The following is a 14,395-nucleotide window of genomic DNA, read 5'->3' on the forward strand; positions in this document are numbered from 1 at the left end:
ATGTAGCAAAGTAGTGCAATAAACACAATATTAACTATTACTGAAATATGTGGTAGGTTGGCAAACGATTTTTAACGGAAGTAGGATTTACATACACGAACCTTATCAGATGTAACAACAGATACAGTGAAGGTATCACATAATGGCTTTTTGACACATCCATCAATGACGTAATAATATGCTTGTTAACGAGCTATTGTTAAGTAATAATGTTCGATTCTTTTATTCTGTTGTAAAACCTCATCCTGTTCTGTTACAGTTACAGCTTGTATTCGGTGCGTTTAACGGGGTGGAGACCCACGACGTCTTCAGTTTACGTTCCAGGAATAGTTTTTGTATAACACTGTGTGAATGTTTATGGTGTTTTGTTTTAAGATGCGAATTTTGCGACCGTTTGTGTTTTTCTTTTTTCCAGGGGGGTGGGGGGGCACGCGCCCCCTCTTGCCCCCCGCTGCGGACGCCCATGGGTTGAGAGAGTTGAGTTTATTTCGCTCGGTGAAGAAAATCGTAGTAACACAATTGCACTAAAATATTCACCTTGCCGGAGATAGCTGCGCAACGTTGAGACGTTAAAAAGCGCGACAAAGTAGAGGGCACAGTTGGAGATATGAGAAACGCGCTGCAGCTACACCGTTATTATAAGCGTTATGTGACGGGGACTCACATCAGAGGGTGAGGTTGGCGCATTAGGACGTCAAGACTGGGGGTGAAACGTTGGTGGAACCAGTCAGGTTGGGACCTAATCTAACCACCCGTGTTAGGGAAAGAGGGTGGGGTTCGACAGTAAAAGAAACCACCAAAAGAAACCCTGCCGGATAGTTTCGAGCGCCGGAAGAAAGGGTGCAGAACACACAATGTGATGTTACATTTGACTTAATTGTTAAAAATTCTAAAACTTGAAAACTAGTCGTAGTTCGCATCGGACTACATAAAAATAGATAACAGATTAATGTAAAGGAACACTTCCTCTAAAATGTACACGAATAGTAAGAAAAAAAGAGAAAAAAGTCGAAGTTCAGAAGCAACACGTATTCGGTTGGTGTTACATGATTGAACAGCATTTAATTATGTCGTTTTTATGCAAAAAGTAACGAAAGAAAATAAAACGTTTTCCGAATTTGTCATATCTGTCGCCTTCTCCAGTAAGTAGCTCGACCTTTCCTGTAAATATAATACTATTTCTATCCTACCATGGGAAATCTCGTATCTGTTCTGTTGTTTGTTTCGGCCAAGTCAGTCCGACTGTGTTGATGGTCGGTTTTGTTTGCAGTAAGTGGCTAAGTGCCTAAAAAAGTTATTTTAAAATGCAGTAGTTACTTTTGGTCTGGTATTGTTCTCACGCCCCAGGAGCAGGCCACGTAAGTTTTGAAATTAAATAACGATAAAATGCCCGAAAAACACATCGTCCCAACTCCCAACACCCAAGTGAATAGCAAAATCCACGTCGTTTATTATTCTATTTATCATTTGATTTTTACATTTTTTGCAACAGATTAAATTTTTCTGTAGTTTTGTGTCAAAGTAAAACGCTTGATTATGTTGTAACAAAAATAACAATGACTGTTGGCGAGTCTGATTTATTTGTTGCTCTCTATCCATTTCAGTCTGGAGGAGTTAACCAACTTTCTCTCCAAAAAGGTAAGTACTGATTCTGAGTTTTGAAATGTTTCAGCATAGCGAAACATTTTTATGAAAACAGCATAAACTTGGTTTAAATTTGTTTGTAAACAAAAAAATGCACTGTGTTTTTTTGCTATATTAAATTTGTCTGACATGATTCCAAGTGTTGCGCTGCTTTTAAATTGACACTGCAAATTAAATAATTGGTTGTGGCAGCTTGTGTCAATTTCCAACGTTGACTGTTTTTTCTACAACCCTCACTTTTGCTTTTTAAGGATGCCAGCTTTGTGTTTTGCGATACAATGCCTCAGGAGAATGGTGTGAAGCAAAAATGGTTTGTATTGACAAAGATAGCGATGCCACCAAATGTGCAAAAGTTGGAAGTGTTGGATGGGTCCCAAGCAACTACATTACTCCCGCAACCAGTTTGGATATGCATGCTTGGTACCATGGGCCAGTGACAAGACTTACTTCCGAATATCTTCTATCCAGTGGAATTAATGGAAGTTTTCTGGTCAGTTTTTTTATTTTTGTTTTCTTCCTATAAATTTAAACATTTACAGAAACTCAAGAATACTATACACAGACATGAAGATGATTTTGGATTAAATTTACAGACACTATTTCACAAGTTTAAACATTACTGTAGGTTCATACAAAACCATTCATGTTCCTTGAAATGCCAATTTTGTTACATTTTAAACAATTTAGGAACCCTGTACACAAACTTAAAAAGTAATTTCATCAAAAACATAACTGCCAGAGCACTTGCATATAAAGAATACAACCTGTACTGATGATGACAACTGTGATTGTTGAAAAGTCTGCATGATGAATTCTATATACACAGTACTCATGTTTTTAATAAAACAATGTACTTTCATTGTTTACATTTGGTGTGTATATTCAAGCATGCTACTTAACACTTGCGTTTTTCACTATTTGATGAACATTGATTGTTTGTGCAGGTTCGTGACAGTGAAAGTTGCAGAGGGCAGCTATCGGTTTCTGTGAGGTACAATGCATCTGTGTACCACTACAGAATCAACAATGATAAAGATGGTTTGGTAAGAGTAGATTTGGACCATTGGTACAAATAAATAAATTAGAGCTTGGAGATGCAATTATACCGATAAATACTGGCAAATAAACTGAGGTTAAATCTGTTTTTTATTTAAGCAAATAAACCGAAGATAAATCAGCTTTTTGTTTGAGCAAGTAAACTAAGGTTAAATCTCTTTTTAGTTTGGGCAAATAAACTGTTAGTAAATCAGCTGTTGTTTTGTCCTATTTAATATTAACCTGAACATTATTTAAAGCATACACAAAATTACAGCTTTTAGTAGCAACTGCATGTTTATACATGTATTGATTATTCCAATATACATAGCAAATTGTTTAATCTACATTTTAGTACTACATTGCATCAGAGCATCGTTTCAAAACCTTACCTGAGCTTGTCCACCATCATTCCTATGCATCTGATGGCTTAGTTACAATTCTACATTACCCTGTGGCCAAAGATACGAAACCCACGGTAAATTAAAGACTTATTGCTTTTGTAGACTAAAATTTTATAAACCCATAGTTATGTGAACATTGTATACAATAAAATCATACAGTGGTACATATACTAGAACAAGAAGTTTAAATTGTAAATGGAATTAACGTTTCATATCTTAATTGCAGGAAATTTTAGAGTGGAAACAAAAACAAATGCATTTCACTTTTTAAGCATTATCAATGTGTAAACAAATATATAGCAATGGGATAAAACCAGTAAAAAATAAACACATTCACATACCAAACACAAAAACTTCTCTGCCTTTCGTGACTGCATATTTCATTAATAAGGAAAGATTTACCACATCATATCTTGATTTTCAAGCAATATGAAGCTCATTTGAAAGTAACGAATTAAGAAAATTTGAAATCGACCTCTACCTGACTTGACCATGTGTGGATGCCTTTCTAAAATATTAATTCACTTAGAATTGTATGTAATTGTATGGTGTTTTTTTTAACATGTAACAATTTGTTTTAAACAGCTATATAGTATGTCTCCTGACTGTGATGAATGGGAAGTGGATCGTACAGAAATCCACATGAAGTTAAGATTAGGTGGAGGACAATATGGGGACGTATATGAGGCTGTGTGGAAAAGGTAAATATTACATATTTGTTCGATATGTACGTGTTATATGGGAATTTTGCCAATGCCTTCTAGTGAATTTTCAACCCAGAATACTTTGTTAAGGGTTTTGTGTTTATATCTATTTGTAAAGTTACCTTTAAACTGACTTTCTATGAAATAGGTATGCTTGAAAGTATTTAGTTGTTATGGTTTCCTAGACTATAATTTCTGTCTGTAAAAACTAAATACTTTGGCATTCTACAAATATTTTGGCAAACATGTATGGCATTAAAATGTTGCTTTACATTAACGTGTAAAATTTTAAAACTGATAAATGACAGGAAAAGAATAGGAAAGTATAAATTTGGCCTAATGATTTTTACAAATTTGTCTTTGGGAATCTAAAAATAATCTCAATATTTTTATATCAGAACCAATTGACATAAACATGTGGGGACCTATGGGTTTTTGCTTGTACAAACAGTCATGTCAGTAGGTCAAATGGTGTACATGGTAAATTTTTAATTAGAATACACAACATACAAAGATTCAAATATATAGAAAAGCCATCATTCTGGTTATGAATGATCTTCTGTTCTTTGCCTTACCGTCAGACATTGTAATTCTAATAAAAAAAATTATTCTTAGATACAACAAAGTAGTAGCAGTAAAAACATTTCGCGAAGATACCACCAATACTGAGGAATTTCTTAAGGAAGCAGCTGTGATGAAATCTATCAAACATCCAAACTTAGTTCAGCTTCTTGGTAATGTCATGATATATAAGTGTTAATTTTGTGTAATAAGATTATCTCTATATAAGCCTTAAAGTCAAGTATGCTTATCTTCTTGTATGGTCAAATCAAGACAATAAATATTGTGTGACTAATAGTGTCATTAAACTACAACAAAATAACATTGGTTGCTGTTATGTGAAATACAGCCCACAAACTGTAGTGTACATGTGTTTATTATGCCATAACAGTCAAATTGTTTGAACCTCACTTGCTATTAAATAAGAAAGACATATGCTTTCTTTTAGACAGGAAAGTTTATAAAAGTGATAAAAATAAATTTGGATGAATAGTTATATATTTTTGACAATTGATATTTTGTCGAATTTGTGTTCTGATGTTAATTTAAGTTAAGAAAAATACTCCATACGTTCCGTTTATAAATTTGATAAGTAATAGAATGCCCCCTATTATTTTTTACAACTTTAACTGGTTGTGGCATTATTTATGTGCCAAAATGTTTAGTGGCAGTGTTATTGATTATACTTGTCATTGTTTTTTAGGTGTGTGTACACGTGAGCCCCCATTCTACATAGTAACTGAGTTTATGAGCCAGGGAAACTTATTGGAATATCTGAGAAGGTGCGACAAGACTGAAACAAACCATGTTGTGCTTCTACATATGTCCGTGCAAATTGCCAAGGCCATGGAGTACTTGGAAACAAGAAATTATATTCACAGGTTAGTTTTAGCCGGTTAATAGGCTGTGTAATGTTCATCAGGGGTGGACAACCTGTGACCCGTGGGCCAAATGCGGCCCTTGATTAAAGGTTGTGCGACCCGCAGAGACGTTTGAAATGTACTGGCAAACAAGCCAAACTAATATATATATTTGAGCAGATTAATGCACCCCATGCTATTTTTCTGCCACCAGGCAATATGTGTCTAGAATCTAATGCGAATTTTACGTGTAGTTAAGCATATTTGGAAAGCAAAAAAGTAAAATCACCTTGTGTTATATACAGGTGTGGCCTGCGATGTAATTTTAGCAATTGTATTTGGGCCCACAGTAACAAAGGTTGCCCACCCTTGATGTACATGGTAAAGCATTTCATGTCTCTGAATTTTGAATGAAACTTTATGTGTAACACTGTTCTAATTGTTTTCTGAGCATTGTTTTGTAAAAAATGAGAGTTTGATTTGTTTGCGGAAGACAAATGGCATGCCATTTATTTAGAACAGGCACAGCAACAAAATTAAGAGCTGAAAAAAGATAATGTTGTTTGCTATTTCTGTTTTGTTTTCAAGTTCAAGCATTATTATTGACCTCTTGGGCAGACAAACAGGAAATCTAAAGTTACCAGCGTAGTAAACACAGTAAAACCCAAAATAAACTAAATCGCTTGGTGAGACAGTGATTCAGGCAGTCTGGCGCATTTCAGTTTCATTTTGTGTTTACCTCACGATAATCTCTATCTATGAAACATGTGATGCATTGAGGAGAAAATTGTGTTTGGCCCGCCATGCCCCAAATTCTTTTACACACCAACCGTGTCTGTGACGTTGACTGGTAATTGTTGTGCGGGGAAATTATATGCGGTGGTCTTATGCCTTAGGAAATTGACATTTAGAATTTTAAGTATAATGTCTTCATTGGTATTTACGCCTTTTATCAAGCTTCCCTCCTACGTTTTTGCTTTTAACCAAACTTTGTAAGGTAAGATTGAGCTTTTAAAAGTGTAGTGTTTGTTTTCCTGCGTAAGAAGAAAAATTCCATTTTGTGAATGACTTTTACAACGTAAAAAATGTACATTACGTATGTGTGGAGAAATGGTCTTTAAGGGTGCGTTAAGAGGATAAAGTTACCATGATAAGAATTTAAGCAAACTTTTCCATTGTTACGTTGACATACTTTGTTAATCTTTCCTAGACTATCCACACAATGTAAAAAAAAATTCTTAAACATAATTTTATTTTTGAAACATTTGGCAACAAAATGTGACATAATTAAATTTTGTTAATTTTTTGTTGCTGTGAATTATGTAGAAAATTGCTAGTTTCAAGTTGGCTACATTGATAAATTTGTTTTTGTAGACTCGTGACTTTAGTCATGTTTCAAAGACTTCCTGTTAAAAGGTCATTCAGACTTAATTACTTCCTCCAATCTGGCTTGCATTCTATTCATATCACAACCATGTGATGCTGCATGTACTTCATGTACAAAATCATTGTGACCTGTTGCTGATTATAGCCCTAGCAAACATTGGTTGATTGGCTAAAGTAAAAAGGGGTAAATACGAATTCTAGTTATTGTTTGTTAAAATATTACTATTCAAAATTGGGTGAAAAATCATTTAATTGGGTGAATTGTTGAATACACAAATGCTTAAAAGATTATCTCTTTCTCTGTTTTGTTGTGAGCTTTTAGAAATATTTGTGTTGCAGTTTTGGCGTTTTTGTAGATTTAAGGTCAAACAAAAAAATATGCTCTTACTTATTACATATATATATATATTTAGTATGGGTAAATCAATATTGCTTCCAATTGTATGTGGTTAGTGCAACCTTTAGCAAAGTTGTGAGTCAAAATCCAGCTTCTGCCTTTTTGTCACTTTCTGTTGGACTGTGTTGCCACTGTTCCAATGTCCAGACAGTTGTCAAGTAGCCAGCAGAGATTATGTGGTCTGCTGTCTGTTCGTCCACACCACACTCGCATACCACAGAAGTAGCCAGGCCCCGTTTAATTACTGCAGACAAAAAAACATGGCATCATTGCTCTCACATATAACATGATGTTTTATCAAGCTGACGTTTTCAAGCTATGTGTATAGCAGTGTAGTGTCATGGTTGCAGTTGTTAAAAAGCGAATGAACCATCACTTAAACACCTGCCTGGTACTTCAGAATCAACTATTTGGGAATTATAAGACTATTTGTGTTTCCATTATACCATTTGTTTCTTTTCAGGGATCTGGCTGCGAGGAATTGTTTGATTGAGGTGAACAATGTTGTCAAAGTTGCTGACTTCGGTCTTTCACGTCTTATGGCTACTGGGGACGACTATACAGCTCGCGCTGGTGCCAAATTCCCGATCAAATGGACAGCTCCTGAAAGCCTTGCTTACAACAGGTTTTCAACCAAATCAGATGTTTGGTGTAAGCGAAGCATGTTTTTCTTTGTAATATATTGACAAACTAATAAAACTAACAGTAAAAATATATTAAAACTTACTGTCAAGTTCAATGATACTGTTCAACCTATCATACCAGTGCCTCAGGTATAATCTGCTTGCATTTTATCATTGACTAATTGTTTTTCTCTGTAACTTTGCAGCCACCATTTTCTTTTCTGTTGTGTGGCACCAAGTTGCGTTCCTTCTAAGGCCGTCATTTCACCTGACGATACTTTCTTACTGTCATGTTATTTTTGGACTGAAGTCCAACATGTGACACATGTATCATTTTTATTTATCAAGTTAGTTTATCAAGTGATAGTATGTACATTAACCCATGTGGTTGAAAGATCGGCCATTTGTCCAGTATATATAAAATTCTAATGTTTATGCATTTTCATTTGCCTATGTTCCTAGCTTTGTCACTAATTTTGATGAACAGTTCTGCTGTGGTCTGAATCATGCCCTTTACCATGTGCTGTATCAGGAATATGCACAGAAACATGCTGACAAACTTAATTATTTTGCAGCATTTGGGATCTTACTATGGGAGATTGCCACATATGGCATGTCCCCTTATCCTGGTATTGATCTTACAATGGTTTACGAGAAGTTGGAAAACGGGTATAGAATGGAAGCACCCAAAACATGTCCAGATCAACTCCACTCTCTAATGCTTCAATGTGAGTGGTGATTTTTTTTCAATGGTCATCTGCAACTTTTCAAAGTTGGGTGTTGTTTTTCTGTCCTATTGGACCCTTTTTTATATTTTAAAATGGAAGTGTACTTTGTTTTAGCTGCCTGAATCCAAATTTTTGAAATTGTATGCATGCTATAGAAGTATGAGTACCCATGCATTCATAAAAGTGCTTAAAACATGCTTCTTTATGTGCTAAATGCTGCAATGTGAGTTGTGGCTTTTTGTGCATATTGGTTTAATGAATAATTTATTTTAGCAATAAACTGTAATGGAAAATTAAGATGCATGAACGACATAAAATGTGGTTTTTATGTTATTCTATCTATTGCAGTGTATCACCTTTTTGCTTCACTGCCCATTTATATGTAAATTTTTAATGTGGGAAGCTTTTTCGTTTTATGTTGCACTGTTGCATTATTTTACTAAATTGGCCTAATTTTTATGTAATACCAAAATTAGGCAGTCGTGTAAACTGCTTTTTCATAAAAAATACTCAATAAACAACATTTTTGTGTAACTATGTATATATAACATAACAGGTTGGTCATGGGAGGTGTGTGATCGTCCAACATTTCAAGATATTCGACAAACTCTAGACCACTTGTTTCAAGAACCAGTGAAGACTGTTAAACCTGATGTGAAACCTCCAAGTCTACCTGGGAAAAAGCACAGGTATATCATAATCAGTTGCCTTATGCTTAAATATGAAAGACCAAATTATGCATTTATGTCATGTTAGTTTTTATTTGTTTCTTGGAGTTTTTTAAATTCATGTTTTTGCAGACTTGGTGAATCTGGACAGGTGCCAACTGCAAGCAATGAAACTGACAAAACTGCTGTATCAGGTTTGTGTGTACAATTGCATACTGTCACTGAATTCATAAAAATGTTGTGCATTTTTAAAGTGTTTGGAAGAGTTTTTGTGCAAAGTAAGGAGTTCATATTTGTGATGCATTTAGGTAAAACTTCTCCGGAACTTACAGTGACTCCGCCAACACCAAGAAAAGAAAACACGAATGAAAACAACCATTGGTAGGCAACCTTCTTTCACTGATAGATTTCTTTTGCGTATACTTTCTATTGATGGTGTAAAACTGACCCAACAGGGTGTAAGTCATGTTAGACAATGAATTCAACTAATTAAATTTCAATGCCTATTCTGCAATGAGGATAGCAAAATCAATTTGTTAAAGGTTTCCAGCCTAATTTGTTCTATGTGTACAAGTCAGGCCATGATTATGATTGGCGTTTTTATTCACCTAATCTTAATGTCTCCTAAAATGTCATACAGGGCCAACAACGGTTCCACCCTCCATTCCGGCTCTTCTTCCACCTTTGCTGCTCCTGCTCCTCCACCTGCTGATGTTGGGAGCAGTGTGGATTCGAAAAAGAAGAAACGCCAAGCTCCACAACCTCCTGCTCGGATCAGCTCATTCCGATCCGGTGACGAAGAGCAGCGCCCTCAAGTGACTGTCAGAAATAACCTTTCCACTTTCACAGGTAAAAAGTTTAATTTGTTGACCTGTTTTTAAAAGTACTGTTGGTTTTCTAGTGACATGTTTTTCAATTATACATCTGTCAATAAGAAATAAAAGTTAAAGAATGAAAAGAAATTGCATTCGACAAATTACATATGCTGCGTAAATTTTCTTTATGTAGCATTTATTTAGTTTGTCATGAATTTACATTGAAATATTAGCAAATTCATTCATGTTTTAGTTTTTGTGCTCCAGTGGTTTTTGTAGCACCTTAAGAAAAGTACTGTGATTTTAAAAAATAAACACATTTTTTTGTAAATGAAAGCACACAAAAATTCTTGTACTTTTACTAAAGGTCAATGCAGTAAATCGGGTGAAGTTTTCTCTAGCTCCACCCAGCGTGATGACTTGAGCAGTGAGACGTCGGAAGGAAGTTCGATCGACCACTTCGGTGGTGATATGAGACGAAGTGCAAGTCTCGATATTGCAGCTAAGCTCGGACAAATGACTCCAGGTGTGTGACTGTGAAACGGCAATTACAATCTTTACAAAGCATACCCGGCATACCCGTGTTTGGCGCCTATGGTTGTATGGCAAATCAAAACTCGATTTCTGAACCAAAAAACTCTTGATGCTGAATTCTAACCAAAAGTCTATAGGTTCATGTTACACCAGGTCTAGGTGTTTTACCAAAACAAGCCGGTCCAGAGCATCCCCATGGCGTATAGAGTTTTTTCAGTTAATGCCCTTTCATATCAAATGCTTTTGTTTGGGTTTTAGAATTTAGCTATCCCACAAATGACAAGACATGTGCTAGAAAAGTCTAGCCTGCAGTGGGATTCGAAAATATGACTGAAGCCTTACTGAAGCATAACTATATAGAATATGAAGCTTATATTAGGCTAGTGTAGCTAGTTAAATTTTCACTACAGGCTTGAATCGCGTGGTAAAAAAATTAAAATGCCGGCATTAGGTTTGCATTAGTCTTATGCACAGAGGTTTAAAGGCATATGGATTTGCATAACATATTGTCAAAATCAGTGGTTCTCAAAGATTTTTATTGTCGGTGCCAAATGGTAATTTTTAAGTGTGTAGGGAGCCTCAAAAAAACGAAACCTTGAGAAAATCACTAAAGAAGATGACTTTGAAAGCTAAAAAAGCAATGTTTGGTAGTTTTCTGTGGTCTGGTGCGAGCCGCAAAATAAGTAGTTGGGAGCTGCATGTGACCCTGAAAACCGAGTTTGAGAACCACTGGTCAAAATGCCTTTAGGTTCCAATCATTCAAAAATGAAATGTTATTTTTTTACCTTTAGGAGATTCTGCGGACGAACTGAGCGACAGGACGTCGGGCAGTGGTCATAACAACGCTTTTGTGATTTCACAATCGTTTCAAGAGCATTTTCATGGTAACTGGAAAGAGAAGAAGCCTTCGATATTCTCTAAGATAATGCCACGGTTTAAAACCAAAAAGAATTATTCACCCCAATCGTCCTCAGTGGACCCTGAAGGTTGGTTTTCATGTTATACACAATCTTTGTGGAGGTCTTTTTTGATTTTATATTTTGTTTGTTTTTCTTAAGTTTTCTACTTTTTATTCAAAAACGTAACTGCCAGAGAAAATGTGTATGTAGAATACATTATGCAGACGTTTTAACCATCACTGTTGTCATCAGTGCAGGTTGTCAATCGGGATTGAAACGGAGTTTGTTGAAACGCCTGTATGATGTGTTCTAGATGCACAAATACTCTGACAGTTTTTGATTAACTTACTTTTCAAGTCCGTGTATAGTGAATAACCTTTTAGATTTAAACCCAACCCTATATTCAGTTAAGATGAACATAAATTCATTCATAACTCAGCCCTAAACCGCTCATGCAGACCAGCGATCACGGCACATTCATATACAAATCACAGCACGCCAAGCCCTTTGAAGGTGCCATACCCAATCAGCCGGCCACCAAGCATTCACTGCCGTATGGCAAGGCGTAGGCTAGAAAAATCTAGCCTGCGGTGGGATTCGTACCCTCGACAGGAGTATTTCCGGGACTCGCCCATTCAGTAAACAATGATAAGTCATTATGCCGTGTACGTTCGATCAAGTAATCAATTTTAACCACTGTATCATTTCAGATACTGATTCTGTGTCTTCAGTGCCAGTCTCAAGCAGCAAGACACAAGATAACAGTTTCTTTACTCGGAGTGGAGTTCGAAGGTCATGGAGAAAGGTCACAAGTCATATGGTTCCGAAAAAATCATCTACAAAGAATTCAGAGTCCTCAGACCGTTGCGCGACTCCCCACTCTGATGATTCAACACATTCTGCTCCTCCTGGAGGAATCAACGTCTTCCCGGAGGACCCAAGAGGAGGAGCGGTTCCTCAGAGTTTTACTTTTCCGTCTCCTGGTGCTGAAGAGGTAGAGGTTAAGAAACCAAACAAACCTGTGCGGAAAAAAGAACGCTCCCGCTATGTCGATGACAGTCATCTCCATGGTGACGGTTTGCAACATCGGAAAAAGCGGCCAACTCGACTTTCAGAGCCACCTGATCAACGTTATAACATCCGCCGTGGAAGCATAGATCGCAGCGACATCTCAATCCCTAGACATTTATCTGTGGGGTCAGATGACCAAACCCCAGATACCCCACCCCCTACATTCAAGCCCCCAACGCCTCCACGGACCCCCGACGCGCTTTCTGAGCCTCAGGGGTCAAAACGCCCGACTGGTCATTCCCCTATAATGCTTCATTCCAGTGGCAACAGTTCAGACGCTCCTCAGCGTAACCGGATGGGCAGTGCCCGCTCTGCCGGCGAACTTGACGACGAACGAGAAGTGTTTTCTGGTTCCAACAGTGTTACTGCAATGGCGCCTCTCGTGGCCGCTCGCTTATCGCTGAGAAAACGTGCAGACACCAAATCTGCTTCTGGGCAGGAAGTGTCGGAAGAAGAGTTCCACGCTGCTCACCAGAGGGCGCTGTCTGCCCTTCGTCTAGCTTTAAATGACAGGGTGTGGATTCTTAAATAATTACTAAACGTACTAAAAAAGTTTTAAAATTTGAAACCAGATATTTATAAAGTTGTTACTTTTGAATGTAAAAGTTTGTTAGTTTAACACCGAATGCATTGCGGTTAGGGCACCTAGATTGAATACTTGATCTTGTGGTTTCAATCTCGGTGCCCTAACTTTCTGCTTTGACATTAAATCAGTGGTTTCCAACCTTCTTGTAAATATAGACTAATAAGTCCATACATAATATTCACTTGTGACGAACTAATTTGTGCAGTTCTTCAGCCGTAAATATGTGTTTCGTCTCAAGAAAGCCAAAAACTTAAAATATTCAGGTTGTCAGATTAAGAGTCTGCGTTGGAGTTTCAAAGAGTTTGATTCTGGGCTGACGCTTTACAAAAATCAATGTTTAAACCAATCCTCATTTTTCTTTCACAGAGCCACGTCCAGCCGGCACTTCGCGACATATTACGCTTGGTGGCGTACGCTCATACTTATACAGTCCAAATTCCTATTCGAAATCGATTTCAGTTCCGTGAGAAGGTGGAGTCCTTAGACCGAGAAATATCTGGCACCTGGCAAAGGGTCCATGACCACAGCACAAGTGACAGGCCGTTCCAGACCGCATTTGCTCTTCAATTGGTCACTGATATCGGCAGCCTGCTGTGAGTATCAGGACACGAACAACTGGTTGTTTGAAGTAAAAACCAAAATGGTTTCAAAGCGTTTGTTGCAATCTGTCTAAAAAAATACCGGTCAATGCAGAAGTATTGTCTTAGTTCAAGCGTTTGTTACTTTTACTGATAAATTTATTTGGTTAATCGAACTTAGGATAAAATCCAAGTCGCGTGCATAGATGCAATGCTTACAGTTCGTTAAAACGGGTTTGTTACATAGCTTTATTTATACACTGCATCTAGTAACACAGAAATTGAGGTGTTCAGTTTTGCAAATAATTTATCAAAACTTTTTATAGATTAGTACAGGGGTGGGCAACCTTTGTTACTGTAGGGCCAATTATAAATGTCAAAATTGGATCGAGGGCCGCACATGTGCATCACACAAAGTGATTTTTCTTTGTTTCTTACCAAATATGCTGAACTACAAGTATAATTCGTATTTGATTCTAGCCACATTTTGCCAGATCGCAGAAAACTAGCATCAGGCGCATTAATCAGCTCAAAAATATGTAATAATTGGACTCGTTCGTCAGTACTTTTGAAATCCAAGCGTCTCTGCGGTTGCCCACCTCTGGGACAGTATATCAAAAGCATTATTTCTTATATCTCGTTGCGAATTGGTCTCTCCCATGTTACTGATTTTCGTATATTTTGTTGAAGCAAAAAATTACTGCGTGTTAGAATTATGTGTTTATGTTATATTGTAGCTTACATAACGTCATACATTGTTGCCTTCATACCACGTCATGGTGTTACAGTGACGTCATTGGTGATGTAACAAAGTCTTTACTGCCATATCGTCTTACCTGTTTCTGCAGTAAAGTATATTGTGCCTTAGCGTGTAGTTATATCTTCTGCATTGTGGTGCTATG

The 14,395-nt window shown here is 36.9% G+C and overlaps 1 protein-coding gene across 1 annotated transcript; it reads left to right on the forward strand.

Moving 5' to 3' along the window:
* The first annotated feature begins 1,471 nt into the window (after positions 1-1,471).
* Positions 1,472-13,579, forward strand: LOC145204879 (uncharacterized). The gene is made up of 17 exons (XM_080077490.1): positions 1,472-1,638; positions 1,896-2,134; positions 2,589-2,687; positions 3,035-3,157; positions 3,669-3,784; positions 4,403-4,521; positions 5,052-5,229; positions 7,455-7,642; positions 8,190-8,342; positions 8,899-9,031; positions 9,143-9,204; positions 9,319-9,391; positions 9,651-9,859; positions 10,193-10,351; positions 11,151-11,345; positions 11,969-12,843; positions 13,282-13,579. Exons 1-17 carry the CDS (start codon positions 1,557-1,559, stop codon positions 13,510-13,512), a joined length of 3,234 nt encoding a protein of 1,077 aa, XP_079933616.1. The 5' UTR covers positions 1,472-1,556; the 3' UTR covers positions 13,513-13,579.
* The last annotated feature ends 816 nt before the right edge of the window (positions 13,580-14,395 follow it).

Source organism: Phallusia mammillata, chromosome 8 (assembly GCF_965637545.1).
Source record: "Phallusia mammillata chromosome 8, kaPhaMamm4.hap1.1, whole genome shotgun sequence".
Classification (NCBI taxonomy): Eukaryota; Metazoa; Chordata; class Ascidiacea; order Phlebobranchia; family Ascidiidae; genus Phallusia; species Phallusia mammillata.